The 25,619-nt window shown below is 41.9% G+C and overlaps 1 protein-coding gene across 1 annotated transcript in view; it reads right to left on the reverse strand.

Moving 5' to 3' along the window:
• galnt9 (polypeptide N-acetylgalactosaminyltransferase 9) overlaps positions 1-25,619 on the reverse strand; it is a gene marked incomplete at both ends in the record, with an annotated part of 68,386 nt that overhangs the window by 37,239 nt on the left and 5,528 nt on the right. Inside the window, 3 exons of the mRNA XM_079269637.1 lie at positions 5,162-5,336; positions 11,768-11,934; positions 20,542-20,722. Coding sequence (XP_079125763.1) covers positions 5,162-5,336; positions 11,768-11,934; positions 20,542-20,722 — 523 coding nt within the window. The remainder of the gene's footprint in view (positions 1-5,161; positions 5,337-11,767; positions 11,935-20,541; positions 20,723-25,619) is intronic.

The raw sequence follows: 25,619 nt of genomic DNA on the forward strand, positions 1-25,619 counted from the left end.
CAATGCAATCAATACAACAGCTCTGCCATAACTCAGGTTACAAAGGTTCTAATGTTCAGTTTCTGTTGATATTGTCATAATGTGTAAATTCAACATGTTTTAACATTATATCGAGCGGAAATTATCATTTTGTGTCTTTCCATTTGTATACATGACAACTCTGAATACATTGCAGTCCAGTAGACCATCACCAACCATTACTATCTAAAAGATTTAATTGACTTAACCATGATAGTGTGAAAAAAAGACTCCCCATAAAAGACTTTATTGCAGAAAAGCTGTATTGGATTGCAACAGATTGTGATGGTGTGCCTAATAAAGTCATCACTGCATTTTCCATTCATCTTCCCGCATCCTTGAGTAGCCCCCAAAACACCCCAGAGCCAGCCAGCCGCTCCTGTACCTCAGGGATCCATGAGGCTGATAAGATAGAGACGCTCTGGAAACACATCTGGTTTTGACAGACGAGTCGATGTCATTCCTCTTCCTGTATCTGCCATTTCATCTGCATAGCACCGAGAGGGTAATTCGTCCACATCAGCCCAAATCATTCCCTGTTCCATATTACAGGATTTCCCCCCCCCCCCCCCCTTCCAGCGATGACTCATCCAATATGATGAATACATGTTGACAACCTCCATTGCCGTCAGCCTCACCCTAACATGTCTTTGTAAGGGTTCATATTGAAGCAGGAGGTCCTTTGATTTATTAACTCTTCATGGATGACTGTTTGTCTTTCATAATATCCGGCACCTTTGTTGAGACTCGCATCAGGCCGTGCACACATTTCACAAAATTAAACAAACAGAACAAGCCAGGATAAATATCACTGTACAATCGCAATTTATATCTGTTTTATTCAGCCTCAGAGAATGTTTCACTATCTGTCATACCTTTGTGCAGTGCTGACATAAAAACCTTGCAGCGTCCTCTTTGAGATTACATTCTTATTTACACTGTCCAAATCAACAGATCTCAAAGAGTTAACGATTATGAAGCTGGAAATTATCAGATAATGAATCTAACTGTGCTCAGAATTATGCCCCAGAGAGCATCAGGTCCCTAAGCTCTTAAGATAAGATCTCCTTCAGTTCTGTATTGGACTTAAAGCAGAGGAAAGTGTGAGCTACTCATGCAGGGGAAAATATGTAGTTATTGTGTAACTGAAGCTTTCATATAACCTCAGAAAGTCCAGTATTCCGGCATCACCTGTATACAGACGATGAAGTACTGTGGAGCGATAAATTCAACTCATTAATTCCAGGATTTTTGTATGTTAAAATGAAACTGTCATAGCACTGACATTTATCATCACATGCAATGCATGAAGAAGCTTACTACTGTGGTAAAATACCAACACTTAACTTTTTTTTTTTAATCTGCACTGAGGTGTGGACCCAAATAGACATACAGTGTTAAAATGAACTCTAATAGTGTTCATTCATGTTAACACACGCATACGCAGTGTATATGTGATGTGTCTTTGAAAATAATCTAAGCCTGCAGTGCCTCTAGCCATTTTTAAATACATTCAATTTCTGTAAATGTGAGGCCGTCCACAGTCCTCCTGCCCAGCTGTTTCTCGGAGGAGCTCAGACATGTGCATGTAGAGCACATATTGCAGAAGAAAGTAAAACATATCAGCACAGAATCTCAATTCATCATAGAGTAGATAGTGAGATGCAGAAGCATGAACTGGAAACGGGTCCTCCGATGCAATGTATGATTCCAAACTACTTCTAAATGCATTTGCTCATGATGTGGTTGATATGATACAAATGTAAAGACGGCACGAATCTCTGTTCTGCGTTTCGGAGGTCTGCCTGGCCTGTGTTCTCTGAAGCACTAAGTGTGGCTGCAGCCTTCTTTCTCGTCTCCAGACAGATATAAACACTGAGCCACCACCAGACACAGTGAGCGAGACATAAGACACTTTTTATTTTGCTAAAAAAAAATGTCCTCAGTTTTCAAGAACTCTGAAAGTTGTATACCAATTTAATTGTATAATACCAATTCACTTGCTCAGTATTATAGGAAGATAGATGGTATCGCAATGATATCAACTGATTTAGATATGACAAATATTTCATATTTCATAATTACAGGAGGCGGAGGTTGGTTACATTTCTCTCTTACTTTTGTGAGTGAGTTTGTCTTGTTCTTACATGAACTCACCAGGTCACATAGCAGCGGAGCATTCGAAATTAATCAAAGTGTTTCTTTCTGAAGCATGTATTTCATTACCAGCTGCCTGCAATGACAATCTTATCTCCAGCACGCACTCAGCAGACCTCAGATTGCAACTGTGCAGGGACTTTAAAAAACAAATAAATATCAATTTCCTGCTCTTCCCCTTTGCAGGTGTATGGTCGCATATCATAGGTCCTAATTACAAAATGCTCCCATTTCCTGTCATTCATCGTGTTTATTTACAGAGCATGCAGAAGGAAACGATCCTGTTTGGAGCAGAATGGACAGCCGTTGTCTCAAGGATGGATGGATATAAAGCGTTAGAGGAGATGGATGCATTTAGCTGATGCAATACCGCCTTAATAATAGGCAACGATTTCATGTCCTCATATTAAAGCAGAGCAAAGCCGTGGACATCTGATTCCATCACTCCTCTGGTGGAAACGCTTCCCGCTTCTTAACTCTTCATAAACCAACATGGTGTGAGGAAATGGGAAACAACTGTCAAGTGCACTGTACAGTGTGGTACAATTCAGTCTGCTTTTACAGGAATGCCAACCAGAAATACATTTCAGCTGCAAGTGCACAGCACACCAGGTGGAATGCCTTGCCAATGAATCGCAGCACTGCAGCTGAGAGCTGGCAGCATTGTCTCTGTATGCACAGGCAGTGTGTACAAGGTCATTGGGGGAGACTCACCACAACATCGAGAGGAACCATCCATCTCACTTATCACCGGATGTGCAATGGTGAATAATCATATTATGATAAATAGGGGGCTTCTTCCATTCGAGCAAATAAAAAGTGTAGATAGAATGAGTAAAAGAGCAGCACGGAATGTTTGCAGACATACAGTAGATAATAAATGCACATACGCACTCTCACAAAAGATATCTGAGCAGCACGAAGGAGGTTCTTGAAGATGCCTGTCATCGCCTACATTGCTGTATTCCTTTACCCAGCATCTACTTGTAGAAAAATCACAGGGATTCTGCTCTACTTTTCACTGACTCCTGTAAATAAAAAGCTCACGTAAAAGCAAATCTGAAGCAGCACAACGGATAAAAAATAAAGGCAGTGGGTTATCAAAGAAAGATGGAGGCAGTTATGTGGGTGAGGGTGTGTGGGGGGAGGGGGGAGAGGAGAGAGGTGTGTAAAATTCACTCTATGGCAGCAGGTGAACTAACTCAAAGGAAATTCGCCAACACAGCCTCAACATGTAGAACATGGGAGGAGCTGTGGAGGAGGAATCTGATGCAGAGGTGAATGGGCTACGTATGTGGGGGCATGAAAGCTACGTCTATTTTTGAGCAAGAACAGATGGGGAAACAGATGAAGGATCCACAGGGTATCAATTATCATCAGTATTGCACCTCGGCAATGATGCTACTTTCTCCCTGAATGCCGTTTGTTGGCTGGGCTGCTCGACTTGCACATCCTCCGGGCATCAGGTTTATATTCATGGTACAAATCAGTGCAGAGAAACAATGATCAAGGTGCATCAAATCACTACAGGGGTTACGAGGTCAATGTGTTTCGGTGGTGAACGGCTGAAAAAAGTTTGCTTTTACCTGGCATGTTAGCACCCTGTTTTGATGTGAGCATGGTAGTATAACACAATCCTACTATCTGTGTCTGTTTAATTCACATAAATATCTGTATTCTTATTGTGTACGTATTCATACCAGAAGTAGCCTACACCAGGAAATTGTTGAAAATCATCCAGACTGCTTCATTTTCTATGGGAATGGTTTTTACTGAGATTTATACTCATTCCGCCTCTCTCCAGGAGTTTGTTTCCAGAACCAGTGCTATATGGAGGTGAGCCCAACTATAACTAGCTGGTACCTCTACCCTCCCACACCAGCTCCACTTCCTTCCCCTTTAGAGGGGTGACATTCCACATCCCTAGAACAAGTCTGCGATGCCAGAGGTTGGCACACCTATAGGTTTCTCACCTTTGCCTGCCGCGCGGCTCACAGTGCACCCGACCCCAATGTGCTATGACTGTGAGTGTGACATCAGGGGAGAATATATATTTCAACTGCATCTATGGACTCTGTAGAAAATGTATAACTAATGGCCGTATTTCTCTCTGCTGTTCTCCTCTATCCCTCCTCTTCTTCCTTCATCCCTCTTTGTTCCCCTCCTGCCTCCTGCCTCCCGCAAAATGTACTCCTGCATTTTATTTCTTACACTGTTTTTTAATTGTTTTTGAAATCTCCTTTTCTTTTGCCTTGTGTTTTGATGCTTTTAATGGTTTTATGTGAAGCACTTTGAATTACCTTGTTGTTGAAATGTGCTATACAAATAAACTTGCCTTGCCTTGCCTTGCCTTGCAGACAACTTCCCAGGGAACAAAAGCTACACTTCATCTTCAAACACTGACAGCATGGCAGACTCAAATTAGGTGCCAATTACATCTATTTCAGTGACTTGTTTGCTGGTAAACTTAAGCAGCAGGCAGATATTGGACTGAGACCCCCAGAAGTAATTTCATATCGCAAAATAAACCCAGAGCCTGCAGGTAAATGACGTCAAAATGATCAACATTTATTCTCCCTCTTTAATTACACTCACTTTCGCCTTTCACGCTGTTGCGCCCCCTCTTATTATAAGTGTGTATTAGCTGGACAGTTAGTGCCATTTACATTGGGCTGTCTTTTTATTCAGCTCTAACCAAAGCCATTCCTCATAATTTAGAAGTAGATGCCAGAGAGCAAAGCTTATTAACGATAAACCCTTACTAATAATAAGGGTTATTCTGATGAAAATGCTTTCTCAGTTAGAATTGACTTGGCTGGCACTATATCAAAATGCTTAGGGCAGACTAAGCTGCATATTGCAACGATAATAATCTTACATAACATCCTTCTCTACTGAAAATATGAAAAGCAAACCACAAAGCAAAGGTGGCAAAGGACAGAGAAACAGCTCGGACCTTCTCATGTTAAACATGACTTTTTCTTACCAGCCAGGGTTGAACTCAACGTGGGCATCAAAGAAGCCAACGACAGGAGCCGTGGCCGCGTTCCAGCCATGTATTCTTGCTCGGATCAGACCCTCCCGCTTGCTGTTCCTCACGATCTTCACCAGGCCTGGGTAGCGTTTGTTCACATACTGGTCCAAGTTGAATTTCAGCTCCACTGAAAGATTAGAGAAAATCTTTCTTAAAATTCCATCCAAATGAAAGGACAGCAAATGAAAATATGTTCCCAAGATGGTTTTGATCTAACTTGCCTTTAGTCTTTATTTCAGGACTGCAGTGAAAATTTGTGTTATTTTCTTCTCTTTTTTATTTTTTTATTATTTTGACCTAAAGCCAAAGAGTGCATAATGAGGCAAGTTGCTTGAAAAATGAAATTACTCATTACCAACTCGTTAAACATTACTCGTAACTTTACCTTAGTTACCCAGCTGAGCCTCATCACAGGTTGCCTAAAGTCACCTTTAAACTCCAACTCCAAAGCCTCCAAACCCACACAACACCTCTTTGGTAACACGTGAAAAGAAAGTGAGTCATAATGGTTCAACAAGCAGCCACTCTAAGGTTAGCATTTACTGACGATCGACGTTACCTAGCGTAACGTTAGTCCTGTGTGCAGCAGCACAGTAGTCTTGTCTTCACAGTAAAGCCGTCAACTGATAACACCGACACACCCTCCAATTCGGAGTGACTCCTGAATGTAGGCTTATGATTGGCTTATGTTAGCAGGCCAGCCAAGTTACAGAACTAAACAGCCTTCTTCAGGGCAGACATTTTCAGATCTTATGGTAGAAAAAGCACTGATGTATTTGATAAGATTAATAATAGCTACATATCACTGAGGAAGGGAGGGGCATTGCGCATGCTGGCTCATTGGAATAGCTAACTGGGACACTTCATGGAACTGAGCAATCATCAATGCCTATCATTGAGTGTCTATTGGCACCTGGGTAAGAATAGTCACATGCTATTTGACTATTTACCCCGTTACTACTTGCTATTTACACCAAGTTGCATATGCTACTTAATTTAGCAATAGTTGTGACTGAAAGATTTAGCAGTAGCATTAGTCGCATTAACAACAGTATGCGTAGTGAGTAGGTTATGGTGGACAGGGTCAAATTCAGGACTTACACCTAAGAGACTGGCGATTGAGTCCCATGAAAAGCCTAATCAGCACCACAGGGGCCTGGACAGCTCCGCTTCGGCCTAACTAAGGTTAGCACATTTCTGTGTGTTAACTACTGTCGGCTATAACCCATGTATGTTCAACCAAAACAAATTAAGCCCCGGGTTAAGACATAACAATAACAATAACAAAAATAATCTTCTCTGAATGACGAGGACTGATCTGAATGTCTGTGACAGAAAAACATGATGCAATTTAATCTTATCTACAAATACAGTAAGAAAGTGAAAAAGTTGTACTGTTGCTGAAACAAATAATGACTGTGATTAACTGTGATGTCCCCTAGGCCTACTTGTTACAGAAAATAACAATCACATGACTGTAACACATTGTTGATGTATATAGTGATCAACACTGATGGTAGACCTAACTGGCAACTTCAGCAGCTCCAAATAGAGGGGGAGATAAAACATGAGAAAACTGTTTGGTTTACTCAGCTTCAATTAGCTTTTAACTCATACATTGTATAAAATCCAAATGAAATCAAGAAAAGCTAAATTAATTTGTCACAACTGAGACAATATTCACAATAGAGGTTGCTGTACAGAGTGACTGTCTAATGCATTCCACCAATGACATCTCCTCCTCTGCTCCCACAGACAGGTTTGACTGTCATCACTGGAAAAGGTTTGCCGGATAAACAGCCAGTTGCACAAATTGCTGTCTGTGTTTTCATTGGAGGATAGATGGCTGTTTGAGCTTCTCCTCTGGGTTACTGCTGAGCGTTCCCCTTTCTGAGGGAGAGATTAATAAGGACGCTTGTGGCACACTGGCTCTGAACAGCATCCGCACCTAGCTTGTGACTGTGACTCGCAACATAAATCAGCCGGTGAAAGTAGAGAAATGGCAGACTAATCCTCTGTCTGTGTGACTGCGGAGACGCAGTGAGTGGATGGATTGTCAGGAGTCTTTTTTAAATTGATGGTCTATGCCGGGGTATAGCGGTGGCTACTGCGTGACCCGTGAAGCAAACCGCCGTTAGCATTTGACACCAAATTAAAGCAACCATTCATGGAAACTCCCTGTTTCTGACTGTCTCTGTCTGTGCATTTATTTTTGTTAATTTGAGTTTAACATGAACAAATGGCCAGCAGGTCGGCTCAGTGGTTAGCACTGTATGTGGCTGCAAGTATCCGTATAGATTTGATCTCCAGCATTTATGTGTGGAATTTCCATGTTCTCTGAATTCCTGTCTCTCTCTCTGTCGGTGGGATTTGTCTGCCTCTATGTAGATGTCTAATATCATTGGTGGAGAGTAACTATGTACATTTACTTAAGTACTATACTTGTTATGCTTTTACTCCACTATATTTCAGCAAAGTAGCTATTCACTTTACAGATTTAGTCTTATTTTGCTGCTCTAAGTACATTGTGCACATTTTCTGTAATTTTACTTGTTGGTACTTTTACTAAGGTTTAGGTAACTACTTGGACTACAGTCTAATTGGGGATGATTTTAGCGCATTTCATATGCACGAACTGAGACAACCTTTCCTACTTCATCTAAAGCGTCTCAGAGCAGTGGGTACAAATGAGCTTGCTGTTAGCATTTCGTACTAATGTCACGTAAGCTCATTTAGGGATAATGAGGTTCATCTTTACTGCGTTCCCATTTGGATCAGTCACTGTTGGAAGCTACATTGCTCCTCTTCGAAGGTCCATAGACCTTTGCAGTTTGGTTATGTTTGCGCTGTTGGATATTTCTAACCTGTGTATTGGGTCTCCTTCATCATCGGCCTGCTCTGCAGCTACAATATGATAAAAGCTATTACAGTGTAATAATTACTTGGCTGTGCTGGGAAGGAGAAAAGTTATGGGCCTCCCCCTGATCCTAGCAAATAAAACATTGGACTGCGTTCATGGGAGGAGAGTTATGGAACAGGGAATACATTTAAAAGTAGAGTAGCAGTGAAACATATCTGGGGATAAATAACTATCCATCATACTATGAATTTAAAATGAATGCATAGTGGACTGCGCAAGGAGCACCATGGATTCCTTTGGCGACATTAGAGATTATGGAAGCCGCTGTGTTCAGGATATATGGTCGGGAGTTATTGAACCTGCTTTTGATTTTTTACACTGGGGCAAAGCCTTAGAGTTCACTTACATGCTGCAAAGCCTGAATTATATCCTTCCACATACCGCCTCGTTTGTGCTCACTAAATACAGGTACAGCTGTTTTCAAAATAAGCCACAGGATTTTCTGTTTCCGATCCAGAAAGATCAGCCTCAGAACAGGCATCAGTTGAGTTTATTTGTGTGTTTACAGAGGTCTGGTCTCTGCTGCACAAACCACAGACCATATTATTCCAACAGTAGATTAATGGACTTTGTATCAGACACCGAAACAGAAACAGGTCTGAAATTGATCACTTGGATCGATCACAAGCAGACGAGTGAAGTTAGTGAACTGAATCACCAGAAGTAATGTGATGTTCATTAAATATTCAAAAACGTTGTCGTCAAAAGTAGATGATACTCCTCATCCTGGGGTAACATCTACATGCAGTGTGACAGTATAAGCCCTTCACTGTAAGTGGGGAACATTTTGGCAGTAGGCCTGTGCATTGTGGAAATAATCTGTGCAGCAGCATGTCAGCAATTTGGAGGTTATCCACCTGTCAGAAATGCCACAATGGTAACTTGGTTCATCTTTTTTTTCAATTTCAATTTTTCTCTGCTCTCTTTCTTTTCATCGCCTCTCCTCGTTGTTTTTATCATACTGCGAGGTGATTGTATTACCTGCTCTATAGATGCAACATTCTGCGTCTATGCGATACTGTCTTAACGCAAGTGACTGAATGCAGTATGTGAAGTTTTACAGAGATATGTGATTGATTGTCTCAGTTAGAGTACAACGAAGTAAAAACTCTTCCCCGTTAATAGTTTTTTGCAACGGTAGAGTCAGACAGGCGTTTAATGAAACGTAAAGTCAAAGAACTGAGCTAAGTTGGACCGAATTAAGATCATTATATAGGAATTAAACAGTGCCTTTTTCAAAATAATTTCTTACAAGTGTCTAAATGAGTCAGACAAATATTCCGTTGTGTTCATTTTGCAAATCCTCCATTTTTTAATCAGATTTAATGAATGCAATGTTGAAAGTAATTCAGCTCCACTTGAACTTAATGCTACAAGCTGTACTCAACTGGTCCTCAGTTGATATCCTGTTTTCATTATATGAGTCATTAACTTATCAATATGATGGTGGTATTTGCTGGAATTGAATCCTATAAGGCTCATTAAGCCTTTCCTTGCTGTTATGCTGCTAACATGGCGAACAACAATGAATTGGAGTCGTCCTGCCTATTACACACACATAGCCAAAGCTCATCACTTGGAATGCGAGTTTAGTTTAGACCGGTGCTGTGTATAAACCTTTCAGCCGCAAGGCAAACATGCTTCCGGTGCTTAATTTATTATGCTAGGAGCGAGTGTGGCTGTACCTCCACTCATCTCACTGAGCCTTGTTTAAATGAGAGGGGACAGACAGAGCCATCCGGAAAAGGTCAAGCACACCAGCCTGCATATTAATCGTCTAATGTCACAGCAGAGCGGCTCCAAAGACACAGCTCACACTTCTGCACGAATCACCGTCACTGTCGGTAAACATGCAGTGAGAGCCGCTGACGGATGTGTCGGTTTTACAGGCAGTGACCTGACGTTGACCTCGTATTAAAGATGCACGTGGACACGGAAAACATCAACACCTTGTAGTCGTGTAACGGGATGTCAGTGAACTGCACACAGCACTAATGTTAAACGTCAGTCTGCGACGCTTTAAAGCAAAGGTTACTGAGGCCATGAGTTTAGCTTTCTGTTTTACTCTCTGCTGTTATGGAGAGCGCTTGTACATCAGTTTCAATTAGTTTCTTCCTCTGGCTGGAGACAACTTTATTGTAACAGCTCTGATGAGTTTTCATGCCTGAGGTATTATTGTGGCAAATTAGTTGACTCTCTCGGGATTAATTAGTAGGAATGAGTTGGCAACTTTGCGGTTTAAATATCCGGATATCACACAGTCGTGTAATTTGCTGACAAAGGTGTACTCATCGTCAAATCCATTTAAAACAGGACAAACTTGCAATCACACTTAAATGTTGTCGTTGTTCTCTTACAATAGTATATAGATTATTTGGACAGCTACATTTAAAAGAAAACAAAAGACCTTCTTTGTTATACATATATTAATTATAGCTGCTTTAAAGTATTCCAGAGTTTCTGCTGATGAATAAAGAGTTATCGTGGAGTTACTCCAAAGTCTTTGTTATCGTGAGAGTCTAAATGCTGTTTCTTTGAAACCCTTGCAATAATAACATTTCATAGGAGGGAGCAGAGGTGAAATATAATACATTTAAATACTGTCAGAAAACGTTGCAGTCGTTAGAGTAAAAATAGGGTTGTCCTTCAAAAATCTATTTCAGGACAACCTTTGCGAGAGTGAAAATGCGTGGGACAGACTGACATAACGAGAGGAGGGGTCCACTTCCATTTCTATCTGTTCATTGACTTTTTAACGACTGCCTGTTTAATTGTAGGCAGTTCGAGCCTCAGCGGGGAGCGGAGATGTGCCAGTGTTGACTCCTGCTCGGCCTTCTTTCAGTACGTTATTCATGCGCCCTTTTCCACTGCCAGCCTGAGGGAGGCAGGCCTGTTACTCTGTGCCAAGTGAAGGAGGGCCAAGTGTCGTCTGGAATCTAGTTCATTGTCCCTCCCTCTCCAAAACGGAAAGGCTTTTGGGATGTGGAGCCGAGCATCGTCAGCTGCTGTGGGCGTCATGGTGTGGAGGCAACTGAAGCATTTGCCCACATCGCCGTGGAGACAGTAGTAAGCAAAGGACGAGACAAATCCCATCCCTTCTCTTTCCCCCTTTTTTTTAAAGCTATTTTAAAACCCGGTGTGCAAGAGTCCGCCCTCAGGGGTTCTCTATCCCTTCAACTGCTACTCACAAAACCAAACACACAGAAAACTGTCTCTGACACACACACCAACACACACAAGAACCCGTAGCATTAGCAGACTGACTACTCCGGCAGGAGTCCAAAAACATCACAAGTTTGCGTTCCCACCAGGGATGACAAGACGTGATGAATGGTGACTGTCTCAACTGAATAAGCAAACCTACAGCATTAGACAATGACAAACTGCAGCTTCTACAGGTTTCATGATTTTAGATGTAAATGAGGAACAACTAAATGTGATGCAAAAAGGGAGAGATATTGGATCAAACCACAGCAACTGACAAGATCTCAGTGACTAACATCAATTCACGTCCTGCAGAGCATATACAGTAGGACACCACGGTTTAAAGACTTGTTACATCTTGCTTGGTCATTTTTTTTAAGTGACAGCTTTATTAAATTGGATGAAAAAAATCTGAGGTTCACCAAAGGTCTTACCACTGTCACTGTTGTCATCCACCAGGATGATCTCCTTGAGCACATGCGCTGGTGTGTGGTTGACAACACTGTGGACGGAGCGCAGGATCACCGACAGCGCCTCGTTCACGAAGATGAAGACCACGGAGATCTGAGGAAGGTCCTCTGGGTACGTCAACTGCTTACACCTGTTAAAATACATTTAAAGTTATTAGCCAGTGCTAAAACAACCTGGACACAACCTGGACTTTGTTTGCATATCACCCACTAAGAGAAACATGTACAGCTTTCTTTGTGTGCATTTTATGTGACTTTCGTATCTGAGTGTAATATCAATATTTTCTCTCTGCAAGACCTATTTGGGTTTATAAAGACCAGCGGATCTTCTATACAAACATATTAATGTAAAAGCAATGTGTTGAGCAGAACAATTATCCAATTAAGAAACTCAGTCATAAGAAATAGCTAATTCGTTATTTTAATTAAAAGGATAATGGGGTGTAATTATGACAGAAGCTTTATAATAGACAATGTGTAAAAGAAAAGTGAAATTAAGATATTCACAACCTAGCTGGGACACTTGGGAGCTGCCGAAAAAATCCCTGAAACCTCCTTTAAATGTATGGCCCCAAAGAATGCCATCAAGGCCCTCGACCTCGGATACCTCTTCAAGGACACCTCAAACGCCTCTGTTTGCCCAGAACCCACGATGACAACAACCGTACAAATCTTTCTCACAGCAGGCATTTTCACTTGTCATAAAATTGAATTAAATGTTCAATTTCACATTCACAGTGTATCCACATGGTGCATACAGCCGCTTATGTCCGTCCAAAAATAAAGGCACGTATCCTGGATAACTGTTTTTTTCTCAGTGAACCAAACCAACAAGGCAAAAAATAGCTCTCTTCTAAGATATCACTTAAAGCCCTACATCCGTTTGATGATGAAGCTGCAGCTCCCCGACCTGGATTCTCTACACTGCACTGTGACTACTGCTACAGCATAGCTGCCAGACTCTCATCCTGCTTCTGAGAAACCTGAACATACTGGAGTTCTCTTATAGAAACCCGTTCTCACAATGCAGGCACAATGTTTAACATGTTCCCCATTTTATTTTAGCATTCTAAGATTTGCTAATTTGCACTAAGCACAAAGTACAGCTGAGGCTGATGGTATTGTTATTCATTTTGTAGTTATTTTGTCATATTCCAAAGTATTGGAGAAATTAAAATGCTGCCGCGTGATGATGGCTCTAGATTGAAGGCGAGAGGATCACTAAAGTGATTACAATTCATCCTGAGGGGGACAGACCAACACTTCCTCCCCTTGAAACAAACAATGCTAATTGATGTAACGATGATATACAAGTTTAAATAAAGTGTGCCTTTGGCAATGTCAGTGATAGGCTGCATCGTCTTGCATTACTAATGGTCACATAGAGAAGCCAAATCCTGTCTGAGAGGTAAATGCAGCAGACTTCAGGCTGCTAAACTGGGTTCATCATCTATGGTAACCTATTATCAGTGAACACTTACACTACTACAATTAATACAAATGTTCTGTACACTACGCCATGCAAATTAATGTTCTTAACATTCACTTGTTCCGTGTCTTCTTCTCACACAACAATAACCCTGTTACTCTTCTTCGCTTACAATCTCAAGTCTGTCACCTCCAGAAAAATACAGTATTTTCTCACAGGCATACTGTGGCTTTGAAGTCAGAAATAACAGTGTTGACTGGACGGAAGCACTTAGCTGATTCCTATGGGAGCTGTGAACGCACGCACGCACACACACACACACACACAGTCAACAGCTTGTGAATCTTGCCACGCCGCAAAAATAAGGCTCCAAACGCAATTCACTTGCTTCTGCCTTTGTTTCCCCATGTTTTCACATGTCTTATTCAGCAGTGCTGTCTCATTATGTAGGTATAATGAGGTGGCTGAATTATTTACAAGAGATTTTGGCTGTAATGAATGTAATGTTGTTCCTTATTAGAATATTAAATCGACATGAATATAGAATGTAAACAGTTCTGTGTTTCGTTTAGCTTCAGTAAATCCTATTCAGCTGTTGAAGTCTTTTGCCAAACATTCCCGACAGGGTAGTGTTAAAGACAGCGACATATTGCATTTGCCAGGTTAAATACCATACACTCGAGAAATATTATTGAGACAATACATTGATTTGACAGAGCAGTCTCACATGCAATCACAGATTATTCGATGTGATAGAGGCAACGAGTGAGGCTGAGATTCGGACTTGAAAATCTGCACTTGGCCGGAGAAGAGATCCATAATCTGAACTAATAAGACAGCAAACATATCATAAACGGCCAAATGAAATTGTGGTGCTGCATACAATCACTGGTCTGATGTTATACTGTGTTGTTTGTGCGTACTGAAGCACATACAATTGAAACCTCATCTTTGTCCAAATGTAACCGGTAACTGCTGATGTTTTTCCTTGTGCACTGTGCGGTCGTATTTTTAGATTCTGCTACCTTGAACATGTTTCATTCAAAGACAGCACGTCCCCTGCTCTTCCACCCTCGCTGTGAGCCATCTCAGCTCTACTGGTGCTCGGCGCACCGATACCTCGGTGAACTGCGATGTCAGCCTGAGTCAGCAGCATCCGCGGGGTCAGCAGGGGGACGGCCACACAGCAGATGGATCCCAGCGTGATGCTGAAGTTACATCCTCTTCTCTCCACCCATTGGAACCCTCCTCGTCCTCCACAGCCGCTGGTTCGTGTGAGTATTTGTGTGTGTGTGTGTGTGTGTGTGTGGCGGGCATGTGTTAGCAAGTTCTCACCTTTCAACAATGAGATTTGGCAAGAGAGGAACTTGCAATTATGTAGAAAGACACAACAGATGGCATCTTATTTACTTGGGAAATTATATAGTCAGTGCTTTGCATATTAGTATAAAATACTTTTCACTTTCCTGTTGGGCTTTACTTTGTATTTTTTACTTTTTACAACATGGGGAAAGTACACTTGTCACATCAACTTCAGGGGCGACTGTGGCTCAGTGGTAGAGCAGGGTCGTCCTTCAATCAGAGGATCGATCCCCGGCTCTGCTAGTCGCATGTCGATGTGTCCTCGGGCAAGACACTTAACCCCAAATTGCTCCTGTTTGCCTACAGTGTATGAATGGGTGTGAATGTTCGTTAGAGTCCTGCAGGTGGCACTTTGCATGGTGTATGAATGGGTGTGAATCGGTGTGAATGGGTGAATGATGGATGAATAAATGGGAGAATGATGACATGTAGTGCGAAAGCGTCGAGTAAAGACTAGTAAAGCGCTGTACAAGTACAGTCCATGTACCATTTAACTTCCATTGTAAATGATCCCCTTGCAATTTGAGCTATTTGCTTTTAACATTAATTTGTCTCATGCATTCTGGTGCACTCTAATTTGTAGTTGTCAACTAAATGTCTGATCTTAAAATGTACATATACAACATATAATGACACCGTGTGGTTCTTCTTGCTCAAAACTATCATGGGCCAAGTGTATAGCGCAGATACATGCATACAGAGAGCACAGGATTAATCTGACAATATTTCTTGTTTTGTCTTTTTCCCCCAACTAATTCTTGTTAATTCAATTCAAGTCAATTTGATTTTGGGCAAAAGTTAAAAATAGAAACAGACAAATGCGCAGACGGACAATTCAAAGCAAAATAGCAGTTTGGGACTGTGTTGAGCTGATAGTGTAGTTGCAATTAAAAAGTAATATAAGTCACAATAATAACAAAGTTAAGAGACATATACTGTTATATATATATTTTTAACGAATGAACTTGCAACTTACTTCTGAGCGAACAGTTAGCTTTTTTCACATCCAACAGATATGAACATTAGATTTCATTTGTTAGTTTGTTAGTTATTTGTCATAGTCGTGTTTGTCACCACCTGGTGAACGCAAGTGTTATTTGTTTTCTTATTTGGTTCACAAAAAATCTGCCTTAATCTTACTTTGTGTGACACTACTGCAACAGTGTAGAGTTCAGCCTTCGATATTGACACAATTTGGGATTGGTTGGAATATAATACAGCAGCTTGAGAAGCACTGAAACATCTTGATCCTTTTTATTTTCTTACGTGGCTGCTCTTAATAACTTAATACTGGCACTGATCCATGACAATCCACTGCCTATAGTCTCACTGTGCAAGTAGGCTTGGGTTTGCTGTTCTGGATGGGGAAAGTTTAATTTCATGCACTGTTATCAATCACTTCCATGACCACAGTCCACCTGCATTTGGCAGAAGAGGTAATAAAAGGAAAACTAAACCACAGAGAGTGTTTATGATGGAGCACGTTGCGTACGTCTATCTATACTTTAAGCCCTGCTCTCGCGCTCTATCCGTAAGAGTAAGTGCACAAGTGTTTTGATTGATAACCCCTCCACTGTATCATTTCAGTCCTTCCCTGTGCATGTATGCTCCCCCTCACCAACTCCTTTGTTCCCTTTCATAGCTTTCTCTATTGCCTCTCTCAATCAGCCTTGCCAGGTCTATAAATACAAAGACAAATCTGGCAGTGAGTTTGAGGGGAGATTTTTTTTTTGCACCGCGGCACTCCTTTACACAGCCGCAACATGGCAACTGTGCAAAACAAAGTGACGTATATTTCACTCCTTTTCTGTTGTACGACTAGTGGCGAGGCTGCGTTTAATGAATATTACCACAGTCATTTCTCGAAAATGTCAGAAGGGGAAACGCAGCCACATCGCTTCTAGTTGAGATGTAGAGTGAGGCTGGATCTGAGTGTCGAGGTCGTAAAGTGATATTGTAGTTCCATTGCCCTAGTTACTGGATCCAATTTAGGGCATCGCTCAGGCTTAAATTTGTACCTGTCTGCACGAGCGGGGAAGCCTTGTAAAGCCGTAACAGGATGAGCGATCGACTCATCTGTTTGTAATGGGACTGAGCTCACTGGCCAGAGCTCATAATTTGACCCGGAACAAGCTTTGACAGAAACAGAGCGCCAGATTAAGATGTATTCCAATCACACCTCCCCCTCCCCCTCCTCCTCCTCCTCCTCCACCAGCCGGGTGGATCAGTGCGCCCTCTGACTTTTTCCCTACTGGCGGCTCTTATTTGCTGTGGAATTTCACATTAACCTCCTATAACCCGCGCAGTGCGGGCAACGCCAAAGCAACTTTCCAATCCACGAGCACCCCTCTCGGAAAGATAATTGTTTGCCTTGTCATTTCTCTGCCCTCCACCCTTGCCATCCAGGAGATAAACTGTGGCGCTGGAAAGAGCAACAATTTGCTGCAGGAGCTCCTGCACCGTGGAGACCTTCCGATCCCATTCTGCAGTATCAGACGCTAAAGAGATGAGGTAAGCCTGTTTCTTCAGCCTCCCTCTCTGGTTATCACCCTCCCACAGACAAACACAAAACTAAGGGCCCTTGGTCTTTGGGTTTAACTATTTAGACAAAATAAAAATACAATTTTCGACAGCGTGACAATAGAGATACAGGTGCGATTTGAAGTAATTGAATATGAATTCCCTTGCAGGAGGAAAACTGGAGGGTAAAAAGCAGGTCGAATGCCTTGAATAGCATATCAGTGACACAAGTACATTTAACATATTTTTGTTTATTTTGTGGGCATCAGTAATCTTTCTAGCTTGCATGCCCTTTACTATTTTTCTCTCCACAGCCCAATGAGATGTTATCATACGTAAGCCTCCCAAGGACAACGAATGGCAGGTTCAGAGTCACCATCATATAGAGCCTACTTAAGTTCCTTGGTATCTCAGTTAAGAACGTCACATGCAGAAGTGAAGGGCAAAAGAGAGAAATACAGGCGAGCGGGCGCTGAAAGAGGATTACAGAATTTTTTGTCCGAGAGACAATTGCGTGTGTAATATTATGAATTGGTTTTACTGCAGACTGGCAGGTTTGAAAAGAGAGAGACTTGAGAATGTGTGGCTTGTTCAGTCATGGGCCATGGTGATGGACTTTGCTTCCCTGTAGTCATCAAAGTCCTCTGCTTAATGAATCCTGTTCAATTAAAATCCCATTAGACAGGAGGTGACTGGTTCCCCTCACTTCAGCAGTGCTGCAGTCACCTTTTGCCTGCAGGACATACTTACAGATGCAGAATTACAAATCAGAAATACCGAGCAGTTTTTCATACTGCATGAGGCAGAGAACGGCTTCAAACTGAACCAAACAGGTTACTGTCGGTGTGAAAGCATCCTAAAAGTCCTCACTAGTGCCACAACACTGCTAGCAGTAACAGTATTGGTCTGGCTGCACATGAATCCATTTTTTTCAAATGCAGTTCTTTGATGTTTCTCTTTAAAGTACTGCTGTGGTGATGTAACCAGAAAAGGCAAAGAGAACTATGTTTGCACATTGCACTGTATTGATTTCCATTGAGCCACACAACAAATGTACGAAGTCTTTATCATGGAGTGTACCTATTGAATAGCTGTCATGGACTGAAGCTTTACCTTGTTTGACACAACATGTCTTGTTAGCGTTATGACTATGTGCTTGTTATGGGTACAAAAAAATGTTCTGGACACAGAGACACAGAAGTGTACTGTATGATGACAAGCCCGCGGAATGGTTTAACAACCCATGAAACGAGTACTAAATCCATACTCAAACACACAGTCGGTCCCTATTTCAAACCGGAAACACCTCAGCAAACCCCCAACACTCACTTCCCTTTTATCTTCGATTTTCTATTGAACAAGCTGATAAAAAAAAAAGAGGAATTTCCTAAAACCCCTCCATTCCAGAGGCACTCTCAGCTATCTTTATTCATTAACAAGCTCCTCTTAGCTTGGCCCCTCCTCCCCGTTCCACTCTTGTCAAATGTTTCTGGGCGTGAAAAGAGCTGGGAACAAAGCAGCATGGATGAAATTACTTGTTATCCCTGCTAAAGCCCTCAGAAACCTCTCGTGGCCGCCATATTTCCGCTCGGTGTGTCCGTCTGTCGCCATTGTTCTTTGACACTGTGTGATATGAACGCCACTGGCAGCCCTGACCCCCCCCCCCCCCCCCCCCCCCACACACACACACACACACACACACACTGCCCAATCCATCTTCTGCAGCACTCACAGAATCACAGCTGTAGTTCACTGTCTGAATACAAAATGTATTTTGAAAAGGACCGTTTAGGCTGCTTGCTGGGTGTCCACTCAGTCTCTTTCGTAATTTTTTTTTACTGATTTACAATTTGTTTTATTGCAACATTACAACACAGCTCTTCAACTATATCCATCATCTTCCCCATATCCTTTCATGTAGGGAGTAGGCGTGACAAAAGTCCTTTTCTATTGTGTAACTCCCCATGGAAGAGGCCTTAAGATGCTCTGTGGCTAAACTGACTGTACTGCATTGACAGAAGAGACAAGAAGGATTAAGTGGAGTCAGGCAATAAGAAGATGAAACGTCTCAAACAGTAAGTGAGGATGGCTTTTGCCTGTGGAGGCGCAGTGTCATGTGACAGCAGGAGACAGCTGAGGGTGTCATTACAATAGGCTACGTTTTGGAAGCCTCGTTCGCTTGCTTGTCTTGTGAGGTTAAAAGAGGATTTTAAGTCAAGAACCCGTTCCGCAACTGTTCTAGAAAATTTAGTAAAACTCAGCAAAGGAAAAAATGCTGTATGGCCTTTGTAGGAAAAAAAGACAACCTCGGTTTCCGAAATATATTCTTACTGAAATGTATCTTCTTGTTTAAGTCACAACAACAGCCAGTGTGGGCAAAAGGATAACACTGGAGCTGTGCTAGCACATTAGCTTGCTAGCAGGCCAACAACCTGCAGGTTGTAGCACTCCCCCGAGAATCTCCCTAATGAGGGGGCAGAGAGGAGTGAATATACAAACGCACATTTCATCTGGGATACTGGAGCCCAAAGGCTGCTCGACCGAACACAGCAGGGGTCACAAACAATTTCAGCCAATAGAAATGCTGACGTCACCTGCTAACAACATTAATGCCGACCATTGTGAAATGAATACCAAACAACCGAAGTGTAGTTGTTTGAATTGTTTTTACTACCACCCAAATTAATTCATACTACTTGAATGTACTGATATATGTCATTTTGGGTTGGTGCAAATCTACAATGTGCCAAGTGCCACTGGGAAACTGCGGCTAGTGCAAAATTTAACCAGGAATATCCCTTAAGCATTTAAAAGGGCTTTTTTAACACAGCAAAAACGCCACAAACGCTGCAACCGTGGCGTTTTTAACAAATCGTCTGAAAATAAAGATGCTGAATGGTACTTTTGGCTTTCCATACATTGGGTGCCCTATCGCCAATGTCCTAAGAGATTCATCAGTCGGTCCCTGGTATCCATAGTAGACACATTAAACTCACAAACAAAGTAAGTCTCACTTACAGCATGCTATAAGCATAAAAGCATGAAAATAGAGTATGCCATATGCAGGAAATCGTTGTAAATTCTAATAATCCTCAACACCACCATTCAACTACACCGCTTCTAGTAAACCCTGTGCTGCAAGTCTGCTTTTATTTTTGGCACAATACATGACTACCAAAAAGAAGAAAAAGAGAAAAAAAAAAACTGAGCACTTGATGAAAATGCTAGTTTCCTGGCAAAAGGTCCTGCATCCTACATTGGGTGTCTTCACAACAATAGACCACAATCAACTGCAGCAGGGCAAACCATCCAGTTACAAGTCCCTGTAACATTGCACAACCCTGCCAAGAGGAAAAACAGGTGTAGAGCTACAGCTGGAGAGAGAACGTGCATGACAGAAAATGAGAAAGACAGAAGGTGGACATACTTTTTAGGCCTGTAGTCTGGGATGCTCCTGTCCAGGGAGATACGGTCACTGAGCTGAGCGTTGTAGCCGTACTCCTCATATTTCCCATCCACATCATGACTGTCCTCTCCCAGAGTGGCAGCGGCTCCGCCCTGGCCAAGGCCTCCGGGTCCCTCAACTAGCCCCATGGGCTTCGCCAAACCTGACAAGAAAATGACACACCAGAGAGACAGTCATACGGATGTGCATGCTCATGTGTAGAGGCAGACACAAGACACACACAGAACAGAGAAAGGTGAGAAGATATTGGAAGTTTACAATCATCAAATGATCAAACTTGCAAATATGTCCATCTTCCTAAGTTTAGCTACTGAGCTTCCCTTACACCCCACCTCTCCTCTCCCGTTCCCGGTCACCCACAATATCAATATCTTTTCTTTAAATTATTGCTCGCAGCTCGAGCTGTCCAGATGGTTTCGTAAAATATTTTGAATCATGTCATATCAGCCCATTGTCATTCTCAGGGTGACAAATACTGACGCTTTGTCATGCCCCTTGGTGTTGGATGCCAGCACACAAGGCAACCATTAGCGCCTGTGTGAGATGCAGGCTTTCAAGTAACTATAATGTAAACCCATTGTCGTTATTAGACGGTCAGAGAAAATGCTCCGGGAGTGATGAGCTAGTATGAAGACTGAAAATACCCACACATAGTGTGATGGAAGGTAAATGTATAAATCAATCCAACAGGACTTTCAACCAGAAAACCAGTGTTCATGACGGGTCCTGCTGTTTTCTTATTTTCATAGTGTTGATTGACATAATGTCATATGGTGCTGTCAAGATATCACTGGCAATGTTGAAAGGACATTCAATACATACAGTACATTTGCCATGCAGGTCCTTTTATCCCAAAAAGAAAGGCTAGATTGCATACAGTATCTGTGCGCTTTAATGGTGAATTTGAGCCAGTCCTCTGCCAGCCCTATCATGTTAGGCTTCTTTGGTCTAACACAACGAAATTCAGCACTGGATTTAATGTGTCAGACTTAAAATACCCCTCTGCTCTCATTAAAATGACTCATGACTGCGATTGAACAGAATGTCGCTGTGGTACCGTGACAGTGACATTTTCAAACCGAGAAGGAGAAAAATGGTGCGGTACAGTGTCAAAACGATGTCTTGGCTGATGGAAAAAAGCTGCTTCCCAGATTCAGGGACTCTATAGAAATGATTATGATGGGGAGAGGGACTGAACCTGATATTTGTTCTTTTAAAGACAGACCCTCTTCTTGTTCTTATTGTTTGGTTTGGACCATCCCCTTTGAAGAATACAATAATGCAATATCCTCCTCCCTTATGTATCAATGTCTTTATTTACTGGTTGTTATTTCGTATTGGTTCTACCAGCTCCTTGAAAGGCTGGACTGTTGTTTGAATATTTAAAATTCCATGAAACTGCAGGATAATGTCAGATAATTGTCATGTGTGCCGAGCTTCCAGTGTGGCCTCCACAGAAAAATCGAGCTGCGTCTGTTCTCCATATCAACAGATGGACACACAGACAGTAAGTAAACAGCATACCAATGAAGATCTCAGCGCTCCGCTTCAACCCTCTAGGAACTGCGGAGTAATCACCATATTTGGATGGCCTCAAATCCTCGGGTGCTGCTGAAGATTTGTAATTGGAGCCGAAACGCAAACTGGCTTCTCCCACGAGAGGGATTGAGCATGTCCTGCACCAGCCAATGTGGTGGCATTTTGACAAGTATGGGTGGGGTTCACGTCACGGACCAGCCATCTGGCATAGCGGCCGTGTCACACAATAACACAGATACCCTCCAGAACTGGAGACTCGAGTCTGGAGGGCCTCTCTGTCTACGCATGAGTCTTGGAAGCAGGACAATGCCTGCCAGCTTTGTTTTCTCATCCCTGCATCATTTTACTTCCCCCTGCCTTCCACCATGAGATGAGAGGCCTGAAAATCTGATCCACTGTCTGTAACACGACACCATGAATTCAAAGATTCTGCAGAGTCAATCTCAGGATGGAAGGTTTGCATTTGTAACGTTTAAACAGTATTGCAGCAAAATGTATGCTGTTTAGCGTAACTGCAAACTTTTGTAAGTCTTTACAGGGCTCTGTTGTTATGTAGCTGCTGACCTGTTTTGATGAGGCCTGGTGGGTTATTTGAGGTAGTTAAAGCCATGCTCTGATTTACCTTTTATGTTTTATCCATTTGATCTTTTCATGTTGTGAGATTTGTTTGGAAGAAAGAGAGTAATAAATTGAATACGCATAAATGTATGCTTCTTTTACACAGCAACATTTGTTTCCAAATATGGGTTGCTTCCGAACAAAAATAGAAGCTTTTAAAACATTTCTTGAAAGGAAAAATTGGACCGTGTATTTCTGTGGGCAGAGCATAACACTGTGGATTAAGAGCTCTATTCCCAAGGCGACAGCACGAGTTAAAAATGTACGTACACATGAACCTGTAAGGCACTTTATATAAAAGCATCCAGCAAGTGGGCTGTTGTGTTCTGGTCAGATAAGGGTGACAATGACTAAAGGCCCACGCTGCTCACTGTGCTGCTGTGACAAAGATAGCTACAAATGCAAATAATTTATAACGTAAAAACAATTATCATATGTGTAGTATTCGACTACACAGCTTTAAAAAGCCCATGTATTTTCTCTGGTGTATTCTTTCGTTCACTTTTCCCGATGTGAGCACCTCAGCACTTTCATCATCCCACAAGGAGGCAGTGACAACATCTGCTTCTTCCAGCCGAGCAGGATGAGGTTCCTTGTATTGTCAGGCGCCAATTTGAATCTCATCGTCTGAGTGTACATCTGTCTCTGTGCTCGTTCCTCACAATCCATTTGTCCAAATTCCCCTGACATGATACTTGAAACCCATAACAGCTATAAATCATACAGCAACCTTCACAATGTGTCTGATTTGGCCTTTACAAGACAGGGCCTCAAATTCAATCAATATTCAAATTCAAAGATTAATCCATTTTTAATGAATGATTTAAGAGTGGATTTATGCGTGTCCAAAGTGATGCAGCGGGGTTCTAAATATTGATGGTGAGGGGAGGGTGGGGAATTCCGTGATCTCTTCAAGAAGAGGAAAATAACTCGATCTAGAGAGGCTTAAAGCCTTCAAAGGCCAAAACAAATCTATGAAATATTGAGAGCTGGGAGAAGAGCTGAATTAATTCTACTGTGGCGCTGCCACTCATAACAGCAGCAGGGATGTCAGGAGGATAACAACTCTGATTTGGAAATTGGTGGCACTAGACCCCGAATTCATCTGCAAACAATGGATTGTTATCCTTTTGCAAAATCTACACCAATCCCTATGAGAGCTGGCATAACAGTGCAAGCACAGCAAATATAGAGCTGCTATCTGTATCTGTTCATTTTACACAAAATATTTAAATTCTGTTGTTGGGAATCATCTTCTGCTAATAAAACATGCTATTATAACTAAATGTGCCATATTGTCTCTTGAAAAGAAAATCATGGCGTGCATGCAATGGGAGAAGGTCAAGACAATGTACACAAACGAGCTACCGAACAAAGGGGCTCGCCATGTGCATGCACTTTTAGACGGTCTACGGTTCATCAATATTCTGTACGCTATGAAGTCGTGCAACGTTTTCCAATGTGCCAGGGTTAAATAGTGCGTAAATAACACCTGTGCAACATTAGTCAAGCTTTATCATTCAACACAGAACAAAAGTGGTTAAAATGATTATTATGGACTAACCTAATAGTTGAACATCAAACGTATTGCCTGTATTCATTTAAATTTCCGGCAAATCTGCACCATGTAAAGTCATGATGCCAGCAGTTTCTGGTAAAGTCTGAAACCGAAGGCAATGAGGCAAGATCCAGTTATAAGGAGCACCTTTAATTTCTAAGGAGAAATATTACTGCATCAATTCTAACGCCGTTTGCATCTGTTCAACTCTGAATAATGTATTTGTATTTTGGTTACATCCTTACTATACCGGTCTTCCCAAACTATTTTGTTCCATTTTGTGAAAATTCTCAAAAGAAGATGGATAAACAATCAAAGTCCAGGAAGGCAATGGAAATCCATTCACGTCATCAATTATCCAGCCTGGCATACTGACCTCTAAGTCCCTCCATCATCGGATGTCATCATTAAATGTTGGTAAAGTAATCACTGCATGACTCGAGGCCAACACTGTGAATAAGATGAATGCTCGCTCCATCTGAGATTGCCATTATTGTCTGTGGCTGACTGCTGATTGTCAAGTTAGCTGCTGAATTCATTATCATGATTCCTCAAGGCTGAGCAGAATTGATTCTTATCCGACGATGAAACTGCTTTGTCGACCAGAGCCTCATCTACATATCGTTATTGGAATATATTTCAATTCATCAAGCTTCATCGTGCTTCCCTGCAACCGCCTCCATTACACATATAGGCACACCGCGATGTGTATCATCAAGACACAGGCAGATCATCACGTTTGTGTCAGCGTGGAAGAGAGAGAGAGGGAGAGTGACATTTCTCATTTTTCATCAAGTCTTTGCTCCAGCAGGCTTAGCATATAAACAGCGTCTGTTTCTTTGCCATAATTGAGCACTATAGATAAGAAGCATATCTGGTACTGCAGCTGTGAGGCTGCCATCCCATCAGCACCTACGCACTGGGAGTGACATGCATGGCTGATGACAACAGCCTGAGTAGGATGCGTGAGCTGAGGGACACCCGAGCTCAAGCAATGACACATCCAGCGCTGGTCAGGAGTGAACTGAATAGTAGCACATTCACTCGCTAATAGCAATATGTGTTGTTATATTTGTAGAGCATTTCTGCTTCAAATGACAGAATCGTAGAAGAAAGATAAGCAATGAAAAGAAGGTCAGGTGGTTTTATCTGATTCAATTTAACTTTGACCTTAAGACCATCAGAGTGAGAATTATAAATTGATAAGGTTCTTTATTCATTAGATGTTTTCTTACTAGCCTATATTTTCATATCCAAGTCTTGCAAATGACTGTTCGCTAAACCCCAGTCAGCGTGGACCATTGAAAGTCAGCGTGAGACACAT

The sequence above is a fragment of the Melanostigma gelatinosum genome (genome assembly GCF_949748355.1).
Source record: "Melanostigma gelatinosum genome assembly, chromosome: 6".
In the NCBI taxonomy this organism is placed as follows: Eukaryota; Metazoa; Chordata; class Actinopteri; order Perciformes; family Zoarcidae; genus Melanostigma; species Melanostigma gelatinosum.